Source organism: Coffea arabica, chromosome 9e, assembly GCF_036785885.1.
Source record: "Coffea arabica cultivar ET-39 chromosome 9e, Coffea Arabica ET-39 HiFi, whole genome shotgun sequence".
In the NCBI taxonomy this organism is placed as follows: Eukaryota; Viridiplantae; Streptophyta; class Magnoliopsida; order Gentianales; family Rubiaceae; genus Coffea; species Coffea arabica.
This window is the reverse complement of record NC_092327.1, coordinates 37,030,814-37,055,269: the sequence shown is the minus strand read 5'-3', so window position 1 is coordinate 37,055,269 and position 24,456 is coordinate 37,030,814. Positions and strand designations below refer to the sequence as shown.

The 24,456-nt window shown below is 34.7% G+C and overlaps 4 protein-coding genes across 6 annotated transcripts; 1 reads left to right on the top strand and 3 right to left on the bottom strand.

The window, feature by feature from the left end:
* Positions 1-719: 719 nt before the first annotated feature.
* LOC113709777 (probable protein phosphatase 2C 33) lies at positions 720-6,682 on the top strand. Of its 2 annotated transcripts, XM_027232635.2 has the most exons (6): positions 720-2,493; positions 3,797-4,192; positions 4,273-4,390; positions 5,488-5,711; positions 5,823-6,321; positions 6,430-6,682. In XM_027232635.2, the coding sequence occupies exons 1-5, from the start codon at positions 2,242-2,244 to the stop codon at positions 6,312-6,314; spliced, it is 1,482 nt and encodes a 493-aa protein (XP_027088436.2). In that variant the 5' UTR covers positions 720-2,241; the 3' UTR covers positions 6,315-6,321; positions 6,430-6,682. The 2 variants fall into 2 exon arrangements, with proteins under 2 accessions (XP_027088436.2, XP_027088435.2); XM_027232634.2 differs by having other exon boundaries at positions 721-2,493; positions 5,823-6,682.
* Positions 6,683-8,406: 1,724 nt separating this feature from the next.
* On the bottom strand, positions 8,407-12,093 carry LOC113710685 (serine carboxypeptidase-like 21). Its single transcript, XM_027233806.2, has 14 exons — positions 11,930-12,093; positions 11,611-11,765; positions 11,422-11,498; positions 11,227-11,337; positions 11,016-11,118; positions 10,899-10,936; positions 10,702-10,806; positions 10,246-10,329; positions 9,826-10,083; positions 9,649-9,714; positions 9,415-9,530; positions 9,004-9,117; positions 8,773-8,818; positions 8,407-8,630 (listed from the first exon to the last, which is right to left on the bottom strand). Exons 1-14 carry the CDS (start codon positions 12,076-12,078, stop codon positions 8,547-8,549), a joined length of 1,506 nt encoding a protein of 501 aa, XP_027089607.2. The 5' UTR covers positions 12,079-12,093; the 3' UTR covers positions 8,407-8,546.
* Positions 12,094-13,733: 1,640 nt separating this feature from the next.
* Positions 13,734-18,099, bottom strand: LOC113709286 (serine carboxypeptidase-like 20). Its single transcript, XM_027232014.2, has 14 exons — positions 17,954-18,099; positions 17,695-17,840; positions 17,464-17,540; positions 17,262-17,372; positions 17,045-17,147; positions 16,918-16,955; positions 16,717-16,821; positions 16,036-16,113; positions 15,557-15,802; positions 15,376-15,441; positions 15,126-15,238; positions 14,686-14,799; positions 14,117-14,162; positions 13,734-13,991 (listed from the first exon to the last, which is right to left on the bottom strand). The coding sequence occupies exons 1-14, from the start codon at positions 18,097-18,099 to the stop codon at positions 13,908-13,910; spliced, it is 1,473 nt and encodes a 490-aa protein (XP_027087815.1). The 3' UTR covers positions 13,734-13,907.
* Positions 18,100-20,499: 2,400 nt separating this feature from the next.
* LOC113710665 (serine carboxypeptidase-like 20) lies at positions 20,500-24,223 on the bottom strand. 2 transcript variants are annotated; one of them, XM_027233786.2, is made up of 14 exons: positions 24,037-24,223; positions 23,785-23,930; positions 23,550-23,626; positions 23,311-23,421; positions 23,094-23,196; positions 22,852-22,889; positions 22,653-22,757; positions 22,290-22,367; positions 21,893-22,153; positions 21,684-21,749; positions 21,487-21,599; positions 21,269-21,382; positions 20,917-20,962; positions 20,500-20,789 (listed from the first exon to the last, which is right to left on the bottom strand). In XM_027233786.2, the coding sequence occupies exons 1-14, from the start codon at positions 24,180-24,182 to the stop codon at positions 20,706-20,708; spliced, it is 1,488 nt and encodes a 495-aa protein (XP_027089587.1). In that variant the 5' UTR covers positions 24,183-24,223; the 3' UTR covers positions 20,500-20,705. The 2 variants fall into 2 exon arrangements, with proteins under 2 accessions (XP_027089587.1, XP_071921662.1); XM_072065561.1 differs by having other exon boundaries at positions 22,290-22,363; positions 22,649-22,757; positions 24,037-24,222.
* Positions 24,224-24,456: the final 233 nt, after the last annotated feature.

Genomic DNA, 24,456 nt, shown 5'->3' with positions numbered 1-24,456 from the left:
TACACCTAATAATCATAAAGCTTTAAAATACGGATTAATCCCATAATAAATACATTCATGAGTGAAAATAATAAAGAAGAATAATGGATGAAAAGGGAAATTGAAAAGTGAAAAAGAGAGCAAACAAAAGGAATACATTCTTTTTGTGGTTAAAATCAAAAGAATAGTTGAGTCAAGTGAAAAAGGTTAACCAAATTGAAAAGCAAACCAATATACTATCAAGCAAACAAAGCAAAGCTTCTAAACTCCAATAAGAGAAAGAATATAGGAGGGTCTATTTGCCAAACAAGTTTTTGATTTAACAACTTTAGTTACAATAATTTCGAAAAATTTCTTAAATTTTTAAAATTATATATTTCAAAATATTTAAAAATTTACAAACTTAAAAAATTTTCCTATAACTTTTACAGTAAAGTATAATAAAATTTTAAACAAACGTTCAAAAAATTCATTTGTCAAATCCAGTCGTGCTATCAAGAAAACAAAGCAAAGCATCTAAACTCCAACAGGAGAAAGAAAACAATTATTCCCAATTGGTCAAATTCATAGCCGTAGGCAATAGCTACTAGCCAACAACACAACACAAAAACATTACACTTCTTTTATCCTTTTCCCCTCATCATCATCATCATCATCAAAAATACAAAAATATACAAAAATACACATATACACATTTGTAAATATACACTACTAGTACTAGGCAAATCAATTACCCAAAATCCAATTTTCAATTAGCCCAACATGCCTATAATTTCAGAGAAGATGGTGCTGGCTTTTTTCCATGCATATAGTGTGTGACTGTGTGTAAATACGTAAGGAGTAGTAGCGTTATATTTCGCTACAAATTATCAACTGTTCAGCCTAGCTCTTTGCATTCTGATCCTTTGCAGTTTTATGATCATCTCCTAATCTGCCATTTTTATGTCTTTATTGTAAAGTTTTTACCTTTATATTCTTGCCTTCTCTCTTCTGTTTCTCTAACTATTATATATATACATGGATATCTGTCCTCCCTCCCTAGTCCCTATTGGATGTCAGATCTTTTGAAAGTGATCCCAACCCAGAAAGAAGAAAGGAATAGCCTCCATCCCGAAGGCCAAAGGCCCCTCTTTTCTTCTTCGCTATTTTGTCCCTCCCTCCACAAAAAAGTCTCATCGGCCGTTTTTTATTGCGATCCTAATTACTATTTCTTTCATTCTCTCTCCTCCTTCCCTCTTTTCTCTACGGTTCGTTGCTATTCTTTCTCTCCATTCATATTGAAACTTCCATCCAAATTCCCACCTTCCCCAACACACACCCCCCACCTCCCCAAAAAATTTTTGTTTTTGGTTCTCTCCCACCGTTTATTTTGCTCATGGTTGGTTTTGTATAGGTTATACACTATTATATATACCTCCTAGTTTTCTATATTTTTTTAACCAATTAAGCTCTGGTTTTGCTGAGCTGTACTTGGATAATTAATTTTTGTCTACCAAGTGTAATCAGTAATTGTTGCTCGGAGAATTTTTCTGGGCTGTCTTCATTTGTATGTATTTGATGAATGTATCGATAAGGTTTTGCACTTGATCTGAAAAGGGAAGGCTGATTTTCTACTGATTTTGGCTGATTCATTCGTGGATAACGGGTACTGGATTTGCTTGTATTTGAGTATTTTCTGCACTGGTAATCATTTCTGCTGCTTTTGGGGGTTATCAATAAGGGAGGGAAAAGAGTAAAATATTGAAAAAAAATGAAGAAAGTGCAGAATTTGTTTATATAGATCTGCTGGTGTTTGAAAGTTAGTGCAAATCCTTTCTAGCTTTATCCTCAGAAAGAGCTTTCTTTTATTATTTAATGCTTGTTGAGAGGGGAAGAAAAAGTTAGTGGATATTCTTGTTCCTCAAATTGCTGGTATAATTCTGTTAACCCTTTAAATTTAAAGGGATATTATAAAAGGTGGATTCCTTTTTTCGAGTTGGAAGCAGCTGCTTTTGTTGCTGGATTAAGATTCTGAGTTTTTACTTATTGGGGTTAAAGTGGATTGCATTCTTATTGGACTATTGATGATTGTGCTGAATAACAAGGTGAATTGTGTTTGTGTGGACTAAACATCTGGTGAAACTGGGAAGTGGTTGCTGGATTGGACTAGATTTAGGGGGACTTCTTGAAAGAGTTGGGACGGATCCCATTACGGAAAGTAGGGAAGGTTGTGACTGTCTCGCTGGTCTGGAGTGCCTGCTGAGTATAATCAGGGCCCTCAGGATGGGGTCCTGCTTAACCACCGAAAGCAGGAGCCCTCTTCCCAGTTCTCCAACCTCATCGGTGGGTAGGAAGAGGAAGGGCAGCTTGAAACGGAGACCAGGGTCCCGGAATTCTTCTTTTGATTATAAAAGAGAAGAAATGTTGCATAGAATTCCGGGACGATTGTTCTTGAATGGGTCAAGTGAGGTAGCATCACTCTTTACTCAGCAAGGCAAGAAAGGAACCAATCAAGATGCTATGATTGTTTGGGAGGTATGCTTCATATTCACACTCTCATCATACTCTTTTGGGTCGTCACAAAAAAATTGGATGCTAGATTGTTGAGCATCAGTTTGGTGATCCTTCATGATCATCAAATCATTAATGCTATCTGTGTATCGGTATAGGACTACCACAAAGTTGATTCTAGTTCTTATTTGGATCAATTAACTCTGTATTGTTCTTTTATTTTAGTCAGTCAATGTAATTGTTCCTGATTAAGTTTAACTTAATTCTGCTGTTACCCTGCCAAGAAATTGCGGTTACTAGATTGTAGTAGTCTATTGTTGTTTAGGTGATGGCTTATGTTGTCCACAGCCAAGCGTCCCTTTTGCAGAAGATTAATCTGTAATAGTTTCAAGCTTGATCAGTTCTTGGATGATGTGGGCATGTGATCCATAGTTTCTGTAGATTGAATGAGATTGCAATTTGAAATTTCTCTGTTTAGATACCTTGCTTTTGCTTTGTTGGTGTTCACTATTACATGGCATTGTGTCTTATCTCAATTATTTTGTAACGTGTTTCCATATTTTTCTTCTGGGGTTGGCCAAATCTTGAGTTTCATCACAAAATCATGTTTTAGAGTGGCAAAATTTGGTGCATTGTGAACAGTTGTCTTTTCTCAACCATCGGTTGAGCAATAAGAACGTTGGTCTTCCTTAATATTTATCTATTGCTGATGGTTCTTCCCCAGTGATGCTTGTTCTAGCTAAATTTGAGCATATTATGTTCTTAAACTTCATAGATTCTTGTCATGCATGCTAACTTCTTTTTGTTCTTTTCAGGAACTTCATCTTGATTGCATCTTACTTGATTCTTCTACGTCATAAATCTACTAGCATGTACTTTTGTTTTGGTGCACTTTCCTTTTTGATTGGTAGGTACTTAATTATAGTAGGTCGTCCAGTATAAGCTTAAAACATATAGCTTGATATGTTATCTATTTGGGTTGCTGAAGAGGTAGTTATGTGCTTTGCATAGATTCATAGATGCGATGGTACATATAGTGGTAGATTGTGAACTATTTGATACTTGAAATAACCATTTTTTTCCCTTTTGTTTTAAGTACTCAAAACTGTTTTTCATCACTTGTTTTCTTGTTCTCATTTTCTGAATGACCAAAACAATAGGCACTACTTTTTCATTTTTTGAATACTTTGTTAACAATTGATTTTGTTCATGTTCTCTTATATGATAATTAAGTGTTTTTTCCGACAGTTGTTTAGATACCGTTCATCTTCTCTTGGCCTCTAAAGAGTTCAAGTTGCTAATATTTCTGTCTAAAATTGGATTATAGAATTTTGGTTCAAGAACAGACACAGTATTTTGTGGTGTTTTTGATGGCCACGGACCCTATGGTCATATGGTTGCCAAACGTGTGAGAGATTGTCTTCCCTTGAAACTGAGTGCACATTGGGAAGTCAATATTAAGAATGATGATGTTCTTCGAGAGATCAGCCAGAATAGGACAGTTAGCATGAACTCTGAAGATACGACCTATTCTTCTGTATCTGTTGATGAAGAAGCAAGAGTATCTATTGGTGTTGAAGATGCAGAAAAGCACCCAGAGGTCTTTCAGACATTGAAGGAGTCATTCATGAAGGCTTTCAAGGTCATGGATAGGGAACTTAAAATGCATACGAATATTGATTGCTTCTGCAGTGGAACAACTGCAGTCACCTTAGTGAAACAGGTACTCTGTTCTATAGGTGCACTGTTGCTAGAAGATTTCACAAGTTCATCCTTCTCACAATTGCTCCTTGTTTCCTTTAGGGTGACGATCTGGTAATTGGAAATGTTGGGGATTCTCGAGCCATACTGGCTACTAGAGATGGAAATGATTCTCTCATTGCAGTGCAGTTGACTGTCGATCTTAAACCCAGTCTTCCAGGTCTGACTTTCAAACATTCTCCCTTACCCTTTATTCTGTTGTATTAGTTCTTTTGATCTAGCATTAATACTGAGTCATTATAATTCACAGTATTCTTAATTTGATAGTTTGGTTGATCCCTTCGATAATATAGTTTCTGAACATTTTCACCAGAGTTCAGCATTCCCTTGTTGTATACTGTTTGTCATTCTTTACTCCTTCAGCTCCCCCAGTAACTATAAGGAGGATTGAAAAACCTTGTAGTCTCGAGAATTAGGATATTCGTGTTTTCTAGGACATCTTTTTTTTTAGTTCTCCACATATCCTGGAACATTCTTCATCAGCAGAATTGGGGCACAAGGGTAGCAATAACTTTGACAATTGATTTTTGTGTTATCTTGTATGTTGGCCTTCAGGGTCATGCTTGCAAAATTGAATATGTTGTTGCAGGGAGATGAGTTCTTGTATGTACTTGCAGACGTACTGGTCATGTATGCATAATAATTTCTCATAGTTATATGTCAGGATGGAAAAATCAAAGTAGTTGTCAAACTGCCAAGTCATATATTCATAGATGCAGCATGTTTGTGCATGTGCATGAGAATAGAATACAAGGACGAGTAAGAAATTGGATGAGCCCTTTATTAAAGCTTATGCACCCAAACACAAGGCATTAGTTTAGTCTACAAACAACTACGTTTGGAATTTATGATGCTAATGTCCAAATGTGAAATATGAAAACCTTATAATCGTAAAAGATCAATACAGGAAAATTATATTTGTGTGCATTAATCTTGAGGATACTGGTTTACTTGAACTTGCAGAAGGAATCTTTTAGTTTAGCTAGATGTCCGTTAGCTATATTTGCTATTGAGAAAGTATTTTATTTTGAAAACCAGGGCTGATATTCCCCCCCTCTCCAGATAACTGAATCCTTTGTGTAGACTTTTACTAATGGAAATGAATGATCATTTGTGTGGAAAGATATAGGTGGTCATAAGAAATGTTTTCTGTGTATGACGAGTTTATATCCTGATATTTTGATGAGAATCTCTCTAGATAGATCTAAGTGTTCCTTTTTGTTTACATCTTAAAAGCCCTTGCCTTTGACCTAACAGCTGAAGCTGAGAGGATCCGCAAATGTAGAGGACGTGTTTTTGCCCTTCAGGATGAACCCGACGTTGCAAGAGTTTGGTTGCCTAATAATGATTCTCCTGGTCTAGCCATGGCTCGTGCTTTTGGAGACTTCTGTCTCAAGGATTTTGGTCTAATCTCCGTGCCTGAAATCTCATACAGACGTCTGACGGAAAAGGATGAGTTCATTGTCCTGGCAACTGATGGGGTATGTAATCAGATATTGATTTTTAAAATCAATTCATTGCTTCCTTTTTGTGATCACCTGCTCATTCCTCCATCTTATAAATTTGAACCATCTTTGTTTGAACTATCTTAGATTTGGGATGTTCTGTCAAACAAAGAAGTAGTGGATATAGTGGCTTCATCCCCTGCACGTTCATCTGCTGCCCGTAGGTTGGTCGAGTCAGCAGTTCGAGCTTGGAGGTCCAAATACCCGACTTCAAAAGTTGATGACTGTGCTGTGGTTTGCCTCTTCCTTGATTCAGATATAAACAATTTCTCTACTGCTTCCACTGCAAAATCAAAAGAGCAGGGTGAAGTAAGCACCAAGAAAGAAGATGTCGATACCCCAACTGGATTGATGCGTTCTGGCACGGTTAGAGCAGCGGACAACAGTCTTGTTCAAGAACAAAGCAAGGAAGAAGCTGCAGAAGAAAGCAAAGAGGAAGCCTCAGAATATGAGGAAGTGGGAAAAGAGTGGTCTGCCCTTGAAGGAGTGTCCCGTGTGAATACATTGTTGACCCTGCCAAGGTTTGTGCCTAGCAAAGAAGATGAGAAAGCTGCAGGAGAGACGAAGAAGCGGAAATGACAAAAGGGTAAAAAGCCTATAGTCTGAATTGATTTATTTTTTTTCCATTTTACAGTACTTGTCTCATTTTGATCTCTCTGTTTAGTTTCATTTATGGTTTCTTTTCTCTTTGTAGAGAAAAGAAGGAAAAAAAAAATAGGGCCATTCATATTTGTTCTCTACCGGAGAGGTGGACCCGGCTATATTAGGGAGCTCGGGAGTCATCCTTTCTCTCTCTCTCTCTCTCTTGTGTGGGAAGGATTGGAATTTTGTAGAATCCAACTCTCCCTGTTCCTTAAAAGTTTGTGTGATGTTTTTTACAGTGTCATGTTGGGAATAATTGTGGTAATGGAAGCTTTAATTCAATTCAAGTTGCAGAGTTTTGTTTACTTGTCATCTCTCTCTCTCTCTCTCTCTCCCTCTCGTGGTTAGGATTACTTTCATTGTCATAAAGGGATTGAAGTCCCTCTCGTGCTATAGTGATATGTGGGAAAGAGATGTGGAAGAGAAGAGAGGAGGGACCTTTGCTACTATCTATTCTAAGATATGCCCAGTTTTGGCCAGAAACCAATGGGGACGTCTGATCATTTGTCTGCATCCCTTGATGATTTTGTTGCATGATTTTCATATCCTAAGCCACAGATATTCGTTTTAGCTTCACTCACTTTGACTCTACAATTTCCAGCTATATTTATTAATTTCCTCTCCTAATTCTTGCACACACACACACATTCTTCTTACCCTTTGAAATCATTGTACACAAAAATCTTTAGTCGGTGGATTTGGGTGTTAGCAGCTGCTCTCTCTCTCTCTCTCTATATATATATATATATATATATATATATATATATATCATTTGTGTAATCATTGTACACAAAACTGATTGTTTCATGATGATTAACTACTAAAAAATAGGTTAGGTTTCAGTAATCTTTGTTTTTATTTTTTATTTTTAAACAAAAACTGGGTCATTTAAAGCTATCCAACACTCTTATGGAATTCTATAGGTCTATTTATTCCCCCAATTTATCAATTACTTAGTGGTGTGATAAGTAGTGATTGTGAAATTTGAATCAAACGGTTCCAAATATGTGATGTGATAAAAGATTCAAATGTTCCTTCGGTTTTGAACGGGTCAAAGTTGATTGCCTTCGTAATATTGTATGGGCTGCATCGTTCCTGTGGTCCTGTCTCAGAATCAGTGAGTCAGGGGATCTCCTGGGCCGACACCGATATTTAACAAAAGCATGTAGCGCCTTTTACACTTAGCATTTGGCCCATCAATGATGTTTGGTTATCAACACTTGCCAAAAAAAAAAAAAAATCAAAATTTTTTATACTTACGTCATAAACACAATTTTTAATCACTTTTTTATTTCACATGTATCATGTCACAAAAAGTGCTATAGTAATTATTTCAAATAATCTCCTATCAAAACAAACTGAAATTGTGAGAGAAGCTTTGGATACTGATTTTTCCGTCCCATGACCAAAAACGAAAAAAAAATTATTTAAATTGCACTATGAAGTGGTGGCATCAATTTGTTAAAATTGATACTCTCTCCGTCCCATGTCAACTTTGCATACATATAGTTTTAAGAAATTTAATGTTTGACCAACCATCAAATAACTCTTTTTATGATTACCCCTTAACTAAAATTCAAATTTTATTAGTTGTTTTTGAATTTTACACTAGTTTGTTAGAGCATTTAATGTTAAAACATAACTTTAATGCTCTTTTTAAAAATTGAATGAAGGGTAAAATTAAGAGGTTGGTCTTTTTTCATTTCCCTTTTAAGACCATGACAAATAATTTGGGACAACCCAAAATAGAAATCAAGACTAGTAAAATGGGATGGAGCCATGGAGGGAGTGCTTCTTTTAAAGTTTCCTTGTTTTAGAATTTTAGGTAATTACCCTTTTTCTTTCTCATTTGTGCTTGTTAATTACTCTTATCCGTCAAAATGATTAGTAGAAATAGAAAAAAAAAATCAAGGAGTAATTTCCTCTGAGGTTTCTGTCTGTTTGGATAGGAGATTATTTAGAATAATTTTGTAGATTAATATTGTAGTACTTTTTATGATTTGATATATGCGAGATAAAAAAAAAGTAGTTAGAAAGATAAAAACAAATCAAATTAATTTTTTTGCAAATAAGAATTTATCCAAAAACACCCACATTATAAATGTTTATTTGTTTAGCAGCCGTAACTTTCCACAAAATCTGACTAGAATTCATGATATGATGAATAGTTCATATCCTTTCTCCTTCCAACCAACGGCTGTAGAAATGCAGTGACTCCCGCGGCTTGTACTCCGGTACCGTGTGTCCAGCCCCCTGCGTATACCATATCCATGCATAGCCATTGTTAATAGTAACATTAAGGGCATATTCTATCAAGAAACTTCATCTATAGTTTGATAAGCAAACTTGAGCAAGAGGGAAACAAACAACAAACTTTCTATGGAGAATTTTGTACCTTTACGGTGAGAAAAGTCAAATTATGGGCATACTTTTGTAAATACCTGCAAATAGAGACCATATCTCTTTGATTAAAAGTTTTATTTTGTCATCATCCACAGCAAATTTAACATAAAAGTGAACAACAATTTCTGTTTCAATAGAATACATTGACCTCCCACGAATATTATCATGAAGCTTTGTAACCAATCTGGTCATTAGAAAATGGTAAAAATTAATTAGAGGGTACCCGGCAATCTGGTGATTAGTCATCCAAGGCCTCCATTCGTCCTCAACCTTATAGCCGAGGGAGGCGGTCCATGCTTCGGTTCCGGTGAATGGGACACACATGTCATGATCCCCACTGTGGATAATATACACATTAATGGTGCGTCTAATAAAATTGAAACTTAAAATTTGAATTCTAAACTGTTAAGTCGTTGAAGTGTTAAGTACTAAAATTCTATCATTTGAACGCATTCTGCGTTAAATGATAAATAAACAGTTTATCACTTATTTGCTAGAATAAATTTTGTTTAGACAATTCAGACCCATCTAATTAATTAGGATGTTATATCATTTATTGTCAAATACGTCTAAACATGTTAAAATTTGAATCCATTAAATTTTAGATATATGTGCAAGTAGAGTTTCAAGTTACCTGTAAATGAGAGCACGATATCCTTTGGACGTAAGATTGTGGTGGTAGGAAAGCATGCTTCCGGCATCATGGTTATATTCTAAGCCAGCCAAGCACAGGTTCCAATTTCCACTTTTCTAAGGATTTCATCAAAATCAAGAGAGAAGATTAACTGAAGCAATATTTACTGCCAAAAATTGATTATTCTGAAAAACGAAGGCACACAGGAACATAGATGGAGCTAGGTTGATGTACCGGACTAGCATGAATGGCCTTCCTCACAGCTTCATCGTTCAGCCATGCGGTTGCTACTTCATCATTCTGTACTTCGATCAAGAAATCCCATGTACTTAATTTCTTTCATTGTAATCTAAACATAATCAAAAGGAAATGCATGTACATTCAAGGAATTTTTGAGATAATTAAACTTACTGTGCATGGAACGGAAACTCCTCGGGCTTGGAGTGATTGAGTTAATTGTGGCCATGTTGGAACAATCCCATCTCTCACAGGAGCTCGATAAGGCCATGCACGACCAAACATCCTCTTTCTCACCGGCAGAGGCTTATCAGTCTTTCCCAGTTCTTGAAAGCTTTTTGGTAAGCTTGTATTCTTTGTGGACGTCGCTTCAGGGTTTTTCTTGTGATAGCACGGTTCCAATATATCATACATGTTCAACCCCATAATCAACTGACAATAAACAACAAAGAAAAGATTAGCCTATCCTTTCTTTTCGTGTACATGAAACAAGTGATCCTTAATTAACTCGAGAGGGATTTGTTTGATAAATCACGTATCAATTAGCTATGGCTATAAAATATGAGAGTAAGTGGAGGAAAGCTTCTTTCTCACCTCTGCAATTTTTGCGAGTGCAGTTGTACATTGAGTTTTATCTTCATTTCTCTCGTAGTTCCCATCGCAAGCTACTTCTGCTTCCTGCATTTGCATGATTTACTTCTTTACTAAAACATTTTTCAAAAGAATTGCTTAATAAACTACGTAATCTTTGGCGAGGACACATTGGATTCAGAGTTTTAGGGTCTTAGGCTCTTAGGGAAAATTCAATGCTCAAATCTAATTCCGACAGTTGGAGGTGAGAAGGGTCAAAAGAAAAAGGACACATTGGATTTCTGTTAGTTATACTGTTTGATTATAAAGATTTTAGTGTGATTGTTGTTCTAATAAATTTAGACAAACTTCTGGTATCTTATTTATTTTAAGATAAGGTCATACTAATGAGACATGGGGAAAAAAAAAAAAAAAAAAAGCAATGCAGCACTAGAATTATTATTTATCAAGTTTACTTGCCTTGAGAAGCTTATCGGATATAATGCCCATCCCATGTACAAACTGAATTAAAGAGTTCAGTCCATCAAATTCCGAATCGCAAAGTCCATTTCCGATCATGTATCCCTGCATCAATTTACAATGTAATTAAGCGATTACCTGCAAATCATTTTAAATTCAGCCAACCAAGAATCTCTTGTACATTAATTGTTAGCCACCTTTAAATTGATTTTTGGTTTGGCACCTTTTCTAATTCCTGCATAAGTTGTAAAGCAAAAAAGTCAAAATCTAGAACCCAATTTGTAGAAAAATAATTGTCATGATGATGAGGGTACCTTTGGCCACTCTAGATACAAGAGTAGGTACATAAATGCCAGCATAAGACTCCCCAGTGATGTAAAATGGATTGGCTTGAAATTCTGGATATAGCTTAAACCACTGGTTTGATCCAAGAAAAGATAGTGTTATTAATTGTTGCAAGAGAATTTGAGCAACCATCTTCATCTACAATGCAGTCTACTTAATCGCTAATAATTTTCCCAATACCTTGCGGAGAAAAGTATGAGTGTCCGAGGCTGTTTGTAAATCTCCAGTTGGAATACTTGGGTATGAAAAGCCAACCCCAGATGGAGAATCCAAATAGATGATGTTTGAGACCTGCATGGCTCAGAAAATAGGAGAATTAAAAGAACATTTACAAGATTTTGACTTCCAAATTACACTACTTGGAATCAGTTTCACCTTAGACCAGCTATGGGGGTTGAGATGCAAAATTGGATGCTCCCCTTGTTTCTTTGGTGCTTCAAAGTTAAAGGGTCCTGCCAGGAATTCCTTGATCAATTCGCATGAATGGGAAGGAAATTCAGTACAACAACTGCATGAAAGATACACACGCATTTGTGTTTGTAATTGTGGTTGGAAATATGGTACCATGTTCGTACACAAATCCATCAAAGCTAGAGCAACCAGGTCCACCATTAAGCCATAAGACAACAGGGTCTTTCGATGGATTTCTTTCTGACTCGACAAAATAGTAAAAGAGGTGTCTTCGAGTTGGATGACGCTGACCTTTGAATCTCACATACCTTCAAACATTTTTGCATGTAACGAAAAGCATGTAAGTAAATTTTTACGAAATCAATACCAACAACTAGCATTGGATGCGGAGGCACCTAATGTTCTATTACTAATCAAAAGAAAAACAACTTCAAAATCAAAATAGCTAGAAATTACTGATATGATAATGTACCCTGAATAGTGTTTTGAAGGGAAAGTGCCATTAAATCCAGGCAGATGTGTGATAAGGGATGCTTTAGGTGCTGCTTCAAGAGGATCAGAAAACAGAACCACAAGGCTTACTACTAATATGCTGAATAGGTAGTGTTTAGGGACATCCATGAGCGGATGAATAAGAATATGTTATTCTTGAGTGAATGCTTAGAGAGGAGATTAACACAATTGTGCTGATTGCAAAGGAATGAGGATTTAAGCATGCATGATACAGAAGAATAAAGGAGCACAAAGACTAAGGATAGCTAGGAATGAGGAGCCAAAGGATATCCACAATAATGTAGTTTACAAAATCGTCTTTATGCTAATTAGTTCATGAAATAATGGGATTTTATTAACCAATATCGGACAGTAGTTAGATGACATATATAACACCCCCTCTAATGTTACTTGTATCCGTTGGATTTTAAATAAAAATAAAAAGTATCTATAAATCAGGAGTGGAAATAGCTAACGGAATAAGATGATAAAGAAATATGATAATGATAAACTTAACTCTAGCATCAAAGGTCTTTCATTATGTATGTTAATGGGTCAAGTCTTACCTAAATCCAACTCAGACCCAATATATTTAGATAGGATTTGGGTTTAATTTGTTAAACTCAAATCCTAATCAAATCCAACTGCGAAAGAGTCGTAAGTTTGGGAAGGGTCTAATTTTTTATGATCTAGAACAAAACTCAGATTTAAATCGAGTGCTCCTAAACCCATGTATGTGTGTGTGTATATATATATATAAAATAATTTAATATTCTATGTCATTGTCATTGTAATTGGTACAAAACCTATTCAGGAGTAGGAGAAAAAGTAAGAGCAAACAAATGAAAAATTGAATAAAGATGTAAATGAAGTTTTGAAAATAGATAGTTTTAGTTGATAATAGTTTTTTCTTTGAGTCCTTAATAAATTCAATATCTTGAATGTTAATTTTATTATTTAAAAATAAAAATTGAATGGTATTTATGTTATTTTTGAACTCTATATATTTTTAAAATATTTTTACTTTAGTTCTTCACTATATGTTCACAAAAAATATCCATGGATGCCCTCTAGATATCCAAACCCAAAAGGGTCCAAGTTTGGGTTTACTTTTTTAAACCCATATGGGTTTGGGTCTAAGTCTGAATTCAACTATAATTTAATGGGTCTAAACTTGGATAAAAATGAATCAATTTAGACCCTACCCATTGATATGCCTATCTATCATCTTTGTATTTTCTTTATGCAAAATCTTCTGCATAGTAAATTGTTTAGTAGATTATTTGTCTGCGTTTTCTTGCATGATGTAACAAATCAAATTCATAAATCTTGAATGATTTGTTGTTTAACAACATCAATTGTCTATTTAGGAGAGAGAGGATGGGGGCTGAGTAGATATAGTCTCTACCAGCCTTTGGTGTCTACAAAAATGTACAGGTATTTTCTGCATGGATTTTCGTAAGTTTGATCTGTAGCCAAAATTTTATTAGGACAGTATTAATTTACTCTAAATATTTTTACTTGAAGCACCTTGATGAACAGGATCTTATACTTCTTTTACCATTAATAATGCAATTAGCGGAAAATCACATATTTTTTGTTGAAAAATCCTATACTAAGCGGCATACGAGTTTAAGCGACAGAAACAGACTAAAAGATGGCTCACTTCCTTGACATTATGGATTCCCATGTTTGTATTTATATTTAGAAATGTCGTGATTTTCAATCGCTCTTTATAGGTGGGCTCTTTTGGTTTAGTAATCAATGCTATAGTTACAAAAATATTTAAGAAGTCAGAAATGCATTGCAGAAGGGAGAAACAAAGAAGTGTCACAGCTTCCCGAAAATCAATTCTACTGGGAAGATGAGTTCTTTGTACATCCTTTTTTCTTATTATTTTTATTTCAATACTCATGATTTTCCCTGTAATCAAACCCCATGTTGATGTTGATAACCCATCATATCTTTTGTCCTTGCAGCCAACGGGTGTAGAAGTTCAATGCCTCCTGTGGCTTGTACTCTGGTACAGTGTGTCCAGACCCCTGCATGAATTGATAATCCGTGGTAACAAAAACACAAAAAATGGCGAATTTGAACAAGAATTACTATGTTTATTGCTTTGTAAATAATAGAGAAAAGCATAAAGTACTAGTCCACAGATTCATACCTTTACTGTGAGAAAAGTCAGATTATGGGCATATTCTACTAGATACCTGCAATAGGCACCACATCCTCTTTGTTAATTTACTTTCCTCATCAAATGACAAGGCAAAATTTTGTTACAAACCATGGCAGAAACCTGTTTTGCCAGTCAATAAAATTGACCTCGCACGAAATTTTTCACAATCCTAGATAGTTACCTCTGTTCCAATTTTGGAATGCATAATCACTTCACAGTAAATCATGTCATTTCCTACATTGATGATTGAACCTCTCTAGGAGATAATTTGTGTTGAAATTACATTTGCTTTTAAGGTCCTTTGTATAAGCATCAAGTAACCAAATATCTTTGGAAAGTTAACACATGTTATCAATTTATCTTGAGAAGGAATGAAGATAATCAGTCGAAACAAAAAGGTTCGTACTATCAACTGTTCACAAATTCTTATTAGTAACATATTTAGATTCTTCTAATTCCCCCCCCCCCCCCCCCCCCCAAAAAAAAAAAGAAAGGAGCATATTTCTCTCTCAAAACCAAATCAATCATAAACAAATGGTAAGAATTTTGAAGCGTACCCAGCAACTTGATCGTTAGATAGCCAAGGCCTCCATTGGTCCACGACTGGATACCCAAGGGAGGCAGTCCATGCTTCAGTAGCAGTGAATGGGATACACATATCATGATCCCCACTGTGAATAATATACAAGTTTTGTCAGTACAAAAGACTTTCAAATCTAGAAATTTTGAAATGGAAAAAGAAGGCTTGGAAAAGGGTTTGGCATAGTTTCTTTTTTTTTTTTCTTTTTTGGGGCAATGTGGGCATAGATATTATATGCCCAAATTTTTATTTATGGTCTTACTAAGTTCTTAAATTACTTTCTTTAATTATTCTTGGAAAATAATCCAATTTTTTCCGGAAATACACAAATCAAAGGGTCTGCAATTTTTTTGTGACAAGATAAACTGCCCATTTAAGTTCAACATGTGTGCAAATTAATAGCCTTTAAATTTTTACCTATAAATGAGAGCAGGGTATCCAGCAGATGTAAGATTTTTGTGGTAGGGAATCATGCTTCCTGCATCATGATTATATGCAAGGTAATTGCACAGGCTCCAACTTCCACTCTCCTGAGGATTTAATCATGTATATCATCAGAAGAATAACAAAAACCATCTATTTACCGCTCGAGACTTGTACAAAATAAAAATATCAAAGACAGTTTGATCATGTGTAATCTAGCAGCTAGCCATATATTTGTACGTACCGGACTAGCATGAATGGCCTTCCTCACTGCTTCAGCGTTCAGCCATGCAGTTGCTACTTCATCATTCTGTATTTTGATCAAGAAATCCCATGTACTACTTAATTTCTTTCACTGTAATCTAAACATAATCAAAAGGACATGTATGAACATTCAAGGAGGTTTTGAGGTAATTAAACTCAACCGTGCATGGAACGGAAATTCCTTGGGCTTGAAGAGATTGAGTTAATTGTGGCCATGATGGAACAATCCCATCTCTCACGGGAGCTCGATAAGGCCATGCACGGCCAAACATCCTCTTTCTCACCGGCAGAGGCTTATCAGTTTTTCCCAATTCTTGAAAGCTTTTTGGCAAGCTTGTGTTCTTTGTGGACGTTGTTTTGTGATAGCATGGTTCCAGTATGTCATATACATTCAACCCGCTCACCAGCTGATCATGATCACACAACCAATCAATTCAAGTTTAGGGTGGTCAAGAGCTTCAAGTTAATTTAATCAATGATAGCCTTTTTTTTATATATATAATCAATGAATCATTTGATAAATAGTTAACTTTAGGGAAGTTTTTTGTCATTAATCAATCATACTCCAATTAGTTGATGTATTAGCTTAATCCCTTTTGATGATCTAAAAGATGATTATTAGTAGGGAAAGACATCTCACGTTGTCGATTTGTGATACTTTTTCTTTGCAAGGAGGGTCTTGGTGATCGTAGTCCCCCTTGCAAGCAGCTTCAGCTTCCTGTACCCAAGGGAAAAAAAAAAGATTTAGCTTCCTGCAATTGCTATGAGAATTTAATATCTCGGACTGCGTTGATAATCTGGGTGTTAGTTGTAATTTAAATCAGTTATAAACTCTTGTAGTTTTGGGTTATTTGTAATCTTATAATAATAACTAATTATTTAATCTGTTATTTGAATGGGATTGCACATAATTTGTTGAAAGATTTTAAAAATGGAAAACTATAACTTAGCAAGGTATAATTGATACGAAAATATATAAGGTGTAAATCAATAAATTGATTGAAAGTTACTATAAATAAGGAAGTGAGAAAGGAAGAGAATTAATTATTACCAAAAAAATTTTCAAAAAAAAAAAATATATATATATATATTAAAGAAGTCCATGTAGTGAAAAAAAAAAAGAAAGATAGTTCACTTGACAAAATATGGATACGTTAAACACATCAACCTTATCATATAGAGAACTAAATATTATTTTATAATAATAATAATAATATTAAAAAATTGAATGTTATTGTAAGGAAAGGAAAACTTTCGGAATTAATCTTGGCACTAAAATAGTCATTCTAGTTTCATATTTCCACCTAGTTTTATTACTTGCCTTGAAAAGACTGTCAGGGATGAGGCCCATTCCATGTACAAATGCAACATAACCATTGTTTACATCAAATTTAGGATCACAAACTCCATTTCCTACCAGATAACCCTGTAGCAATCAGATGGCAATGGAATCAATTTATTACACAAATGATGATCAATTAAAGCACAGCCCATCAAAATTTTGTGTACCTATATGGCCTACCTTGAAATTGATTCTCGGTGTAACACCAGCTTTTATTCCTGCACAAAGGAAAAGTGTCACATTCTCAAAGCCAATAAGCACAGATACAAGTGTGTTTTATGTGTGTGATGGACGTATTTGAGGGTACCTTTGTCCACTTCAGTTGCAAGAGTTGGTATATAAACACCAGCATAAGACTCCCCACTCATATAAAATGGATTTGCTTGAAACTCTGGATATTGCTCGAGCCACTGATCATTTCATTCGAGTACAGGTAGTAATTAATTTGCTGGAAGAAAATTTATATCTTCGTACTTGAAGTAATGAAATCTCAAGGAAATGAAATCTTAATGATCAAACTGTACCTTGAGGAGAAAAGCATGAGTATCAGAGGCTGTTTGAAAATCTCCAGTGGTAAGATTTGGGTATGAAAACCCAACCCCTGATGGAGAATCTAGATAGATGATGTTTGAGACCTGCAGGGCTCAGAAAAACTTTAGTTACAAGATTTTGAGTTTACCCAGAAAGAAAAAAAGCCCCTGATTGGATGATGAAATCAAATCACACCTTAGACCAACTATATGGATTGAGATGCAAAATGGGCAACTCCCCTTGACTCTTTGGTGCTTCAAAATTGAATGGTCCTGCAAGGAATTAACTCAAATGATCATCATCTCTTATAAAGAAAATCGATTTAGTTAGTACAAGTGCGAGTGCATGGAAAAACCAGACACCCCATTGTCTCTCTGTTTCATCAAGTCAGACTGAAAATTTGGTAATGGTTAGAAAAAAGAATACCATGTTCGTAGACAAATCCATCAAAGCCAGAGCAACCAGGTCCACCGTTGAGCCATAAGACAAGAGGGTCCTTTGACGGATTTCCTTCTGATACTACAAAGTAGTAAAAGAGGTTCTTCTGAGGATTCGAATCGATGGTCACATACCTTTACACATATCAATTTAGGGCGTCATTATCACTAGAATGGAAATATGAAATGTTTGCAATTCAAACAGAAATTAGAGATATATATATATGTACATAGTTCAAAGAACAAACCCTGAGTAATGTTTTGATGGGAAAGCACCATTAAATCCAGGGAGGCTTGTGACTAGAGCAGCGTTCGGAGCTGCTTCAACATGACAAGATAACAGAAGCAAGATGCTGACTGATATGCTGAAGAGGAAATATCTTGAGAACGCCATGGCCAACAAGAAGATAATATGTTTTTTGCTCGGAGAAAGAGAACAACACACCAGTGTATATATAATATGGCAAGGTTTTAAGAACAAAACTAATTAGATATTGAAAAACATGCAAGGGGGTACTAGCGTAAAAAACGGGTAATTGATTCTGAATTTTCCAATTAGATATTGAAAAAGAACCTAATAGATAGAGGAAGTTTTATTTTACTCAAATAAAAAATTAAAAAAGGAAATTAATTTGGGAGGCAATTGTTTCATTTATTTGAAAAAAACTATTAAAATAAAATCAAGAAATTTTCCAAATTTGTGCTTACATCAAAACGAGTTTTTATCTGTAATAAGTTCTTAATAAATTGGATTCCAAAGGAGAAAACATAATAAATAATGGAGAAATTTCAAAAAAAAAAAGAAAAAAGGTGCAACTAATTGTACAAATTAAATGGATCATAATCTAAAATTTAAATGTCTGTCTAATGGGCACTCATTAAGCTATACCTATTAGATTTTTTGAAAAGTAAGATTAATTAGGGAAATTGTATAAATATAAAGAAAGATAATAATTGTTAGTGTATATATACACAAAATAGATTAGATAAATTTAGAGACATGAGTGCCTAATTGGCATCCATCTCATTAGAAAAACTCAAAAACTAATATGGAATGCAGAATGATTATAGAATGTAAGGCATAGTAAACGCAAATGTATATAAAGTGAAAATTAGTGAATTGATTAATAATTGCCATAAGTAAGTAAGTGGAAAAAGAAGGGAATTAATTGTTACCAAAAAAGAAAAAAGAATTAAAAAAAGTAGAAAATCAACATGTTGATTGAATTTTGTTATGCATAAGGAAGTAATAAATTATAGAAAAAAAAACTGTCCAAATTTTAGAAATAGTAGCTTCTAATTTGTAATCAAGTCAAATATTAAGAATATAAAACGTTATTGGAGAGAAATAACAAAAAAAAAAAGGAAAACTATAAATTGATTGATAAAAAGATTTAGTAAGGCACAATTAACATAAATGTGTATAAGGTGTAAACTAATAAAATAATTAAAAGTTGCTATATAAATAAGAAAGCAAATTAATTGTTTTCAAAAAAGGAAAAGAATAAAAACTACCAAGAAACAAAAACATGAAATATGTCCAGGTAGCGAAAAGATAGTTAATCTACTTGGTAGAAAATCAAAACATCCAACTTAATAACCTATCAAAACAAGAATTTGATAGCGTTCAAAACTATGGATTTCTAGATAAATTTAAAAAATCAAGGAAAACATATATAAAGCAGAAAATCAATATGTTGATTGAAATTTGTTGTAAATAAAGAAGTAATCAATTATAGAAAAATAAAAATTTGTCCAAATTTAGTAATAGTAAGTAACATAAATCAAGCCAAATAATAAGAATACAAAATGTGATTGGAGAGAACTAAAAGTAAGTAAAAGTATTTGTCAATTGATGAAAAGATGTAGTAAGGCATAATTAATACAAACGTATATAAGGAAAAAAATTAGCAAATTGATTAAAAGTTGCCATAAGTAAGGAAGTGAAAAAGGAAGGAAATTAATTGTTAAAAAGGTAGGAAATCAATATGTCGATTGAAATTTGTTATAAATAAAGAGGTAATGAATCATAGGAAAAAAATAAAAATTGTCCAAAATTTAAGAATATAACTTCAAATATATAATTAAACCAAATATTAAGAATACGACATGTGGTTGGAGAGAAACAACAAAAAGGGAACACGCCGCCCAATCAGAGCGAGCTTGAGCCTAATTTTTCTCCCTGTCGACGGCCTTCCCGTACTCAAGTAATGTCCGGCAACCCGAACTGTACAGTAACTCCTACAACGTTCTCTTAGCCCAACAATGCGGGCCTGAAATAACTGGCCTATAATGCTCTACAATGTTCACATAGGAGAAACAAAATTCTAGAACCATGAAGTATTCACAGGTCACTTGAAAAAGTGAAAGTAAAACAAGAAAAGTTCTACTCTAAACGATATACAACAAATAGTAATTTTAGGCATATTCATATTTATATTTGTCGTTTAAACATGTTGTGATTTTACGGTCATTGTTTATAGGTCAAGAAAGAAGATTTCTTTGGTTTTAATTTTAGCAAAGAATGGATAGATTCGGTAAGGAGAAAGGGAATTTGAATTAGGATCACTGATTATTGTTCAATCTTATCTTAAACATGATTATTTTTATGCAAATTTCTTGTGGTCATAATGTTGAGTTTTTTTTTTCATTTTATTATTCATTCTTTCATTATCCAATTCACACTTTTTTTTTTTGTTTAGTAATCAATGCTATTGTTACCAAAAAAAAAAAGTATTCAAGGGGTCAGAAATGCACTGCAGAAGGAACAAAAAAGCCAAGAACAATTAATGGATGGAACAAGAAGGATTTCTTTGATCATGATATCTTTTCTCATTTTTCATTTGGTACACATTTCATTTCTACAATTTTTTTTTCTCTGGACACAAATGAATTTTCTACATCCTTTTTCTTCTTTTTTTTTTGGGCTACTGCAACAATAATTGATGTTCCAGATCCTTGATTTTCCAGATAACCAAAAACCACTTGTTGATGGGCACATCAAATCTTTTGTCCTTGCAACCAACGGCTGTAGAAGTCCGATGACTCCCTTGGCTTGTACTCCGGTACAGTGTGTCCAGACCCCTGCATGAATTGATAATCCGCGGTATTAATTGAAATTATGAATTTGGAGAATTTGAATAAGCATTATAATGTACTTATTGCTTTATTAAATGAAAGAGAAACAAAATAAAAATCCACAAATTTATACCTTTACTGTGAGAAAAGTCAGATTATGGGCATATTCTTGTAAATACCTGAAATAGGCAACACATATGTCTTTGTTAGTTTTAGATGCTCTCATCAAATTATTTCAGTTTTATAGACCTCTTTGGAGTGGCATAAAGACCAGATACCAGAAATTGAAAGATCACAAGAAATAAATTAATGATAACAGTCACTTTTTTGTATATATAGGCAATTAGACTTAAACTAACCAAAATAATTTAAAAAAATATTAAATTTATTTTGATCAGAAGGAATAAAGAAAATCTCTAATCCTTAAAAAAAAAAAAAAGAGGGTTTAATTTTAATAAAATGGTAAGAATTGAAGGTATACGTACCCAGCAACTTGGTCGTTAGATAGCCAAGGTCGCCATTGGTCCACAACTTCATAGCCGAGGGAGGCAGTCCAGGCTTGGGTTCCAGTGAATGGGATGCACAGGTCATGATCCCCACTGTCAAAAAATTTACGTGTTGTTTTTGTCAATGCACAAGACTTTTATTGAAGAAATTGATCAAATGCAATAAAACTAGGGTGATTTTTGCCTAAAAAAGTTACCTGTAAATGAGAGCAGGATATCCAGCGGATGTAAGATTTTTGTGGTAGGGGAGCATGCTTCCTGCATCATGATTGTATGAAAGGCCATTGCATATCCCCCAACTCCCACTCTCCTGATCAGGATTTAATCATGTCCCAGTTTACAAGATTAACCAAACAAAAAATCTTTTCTAGTATATATGTTTGTATATATGTACCGGACTAGCATGAATTGCCTTCCTCACAGCTTCATTGTTCAGCCATGCAGTTGCTACTTCATCATCCTGCGTTTTTCCAAGAAATCTTTTTGTTCACATCATAGAATCTAAACATCATTTTGAAGAAAATACATATTGGAGGAATTTTTTAGGTGAGTTTGGTGTCTATATATATATATGTCTGTGTGTGTGTGTGTGAATTAACTCACTGTGCATGGGACGGAAACTCCTCGGGCGTGGAGTGATTGAGTTAATTGTGGCCATGATGGAACAATCCCATCTCTCACAGGAGCTCGATAAGGCCATGCACGACCAAACATCCTCTTCCTCACCGGCAGAGGCTTGTCAGTCTTTCCCAGTTCTTGAAAGCTTTTTGGTAAGCTTGTATTGTCTGTGGACGTTGTTTCTGGGATTTTGTTGTTGTGATAGCATGGTTCCAGTATATCATATATGTTCAACCCGCTGACCAGCTGGTCATGATCACACAACCAATTATCAATTCATGTTTAGGGTAGCCAAGAACTTTTAATTCACCTTAATTAATTCATGTATAAGCTTAATCTTTTTTAGTGCTCATATATAATTTAGCAGGGAAAGACGTCTCACGCCGTCGATGTGTGAGATTATTGCTTGGCAAGGAAGGTCTTCGCTATCGTAGTCCCCCTTACAATTAGCTTCAGCTTCCTGTCACCCAAGATTTAAACCAAAAGAAAGAAGAAGAAAAAGATTAGGTTCCTGCAATTGCTATGAGAATTTAACATCTCAGACTATGCAGATAATCCTTTGCTTGATTTGATAATCCACAGCAATGAGGTGATTTCTTCTATACTTACCCTTTTTTTTTTTTTTACCCAAAAAATGTTCTAATACAAGAATCCATGTCTTACAAGAAACTGTTTAGAAAGGACAAGAAAGCTGCTGGAATTAATTGTGGCATACTAATTAAGTCAACCTTGTTTTATTACTTGCCTTGAAAACACTTTCAGAGATGAGGCCCATCCCATGTACAAATGGAACATAAGCATTGTTTCCATCAAACTTAGACTCGCAAACTCCATTTCCTACCATGTAGCCCTGTATCATATGTTGCAGTGGAATTAATTTTCTACACAAATGGTGATAATATTTAAAGCACTGCCCATCAAAAGGTTGAGCCATTTTGGCCTACCTTGAAATTGATTTTCGGTTTAATACCACCTTTGATTCCTGCAGAAAGGAAAAGAAAACTGTCTCAAGATGACATCCCAAAGCCAATTTTTTTTTTCGCAACATGACATTTATATAACCTATTCTAACCTAATTCAAGGGGAGGGGGAGCTGACATCCAAAGCAAATATGCATATGCAGAATGTGTGTTGTGTGTGCGCGCACGCACGCGTGCGTTTGTTTACTAGATATATATAAGGATACCTTTGTCCACTTCGGATGCTAGAGTTGGCACGTAAATGCCAGCATAAGACTCTCCACTGATATAAAATGGATTTGCTTGAAACTCTGGATATTGCTCAAGCCACTGATCATTTCATTCAAGTACAACCAGTAAATGATTTGTCAGAAGAAAATTTTGTATCTTTGCACGTAAATAATGAAGTATTAAGGAAATGAAATCTTAATGATCAAATTGCACCTTGAGGAGAAAAGCATGAGTATCAGAGGCCGTTTGTAGATCTCCAGTCGGAAGATTTGGGTATGAAAACCCAACCCCTGATGGAGAATCTAGATAGATGATGTTTGAGACCTGCAAGGCGGCTCAGAAATGTAATGGCTACGTATAAAATAAATTTTGGATTACAAGATTGTCATGTACTGAACAAATTGCAGAAAGAAAAATTATAAGCCGATCAGATCATTAAAATCAAACCACACCTTAGACCAACTAGATGGATTGGGATGCAATATAGGCAACTCCCCTTGTTTCTTTGGTGCTTCAAAGTTAAAGGGTCCTGCAGGGAATTAATTCTGAATGATCACCATATCTTGTGAAGGAAAATTGATTTAGTACAAGTGCAAGTGCATGGAAAAACCATAGACACCCCCACTGAATCTTTGTTTCATCAATAAGATTGAAAAATAATTGGTAATGTTAGGAAGAAGAGATTACCATGTTCATAGATAAATCCATCAAAGCTAGAGCAGCCAGGTCCACCATTGAGCCATAAGACGAGAGGGTCTTTCAATGGATTTCTTTCTGAGTCAACAAAGTAGTAAAAGAGGTGCTTCGGAGTAGCCGAGTCGATTGTCACATACCTTTACACATTTGAATTTGCATGTCATATAAATCAAGAAAAAGGATGCATGTTAACAATTAAACCAGAAATGAGAGAGATATTTACACATAGTTCAAAAAACATACCCCGAGTAATGTTTCGAAGGGAAAGTGCCATTAAATCCAGGGAGGCTTGTGACTAGAGCATCTTTCGGAGCTGCTTCAACAGGACTAGATGACAGAAGCAAGCGACTGGCTAACATGCTGAACAGGAAATAGCTAATGAACGCCATGGCTAACAAGAAGATAAATGTGTTTCTTGCACTGAGAAAGACTGTGACACACTAGTGTATATATAATATGGTAAGGTTTTAAGAATGCAAAGAAAATGACAACACCAGCATCAAAGAGAAAGGATGTGAAAAAGAAGCCAAGAAGTTGCCAATATATGAGCAAATTGCATTGACTGAAAAGGACATGGAAGTAAATGAAGTGTGTCCAAAATAATGCTCAACCACAATTACAGGATGAGGAGGACCTGACTGAACATTTAAGTTAAGTATCTGT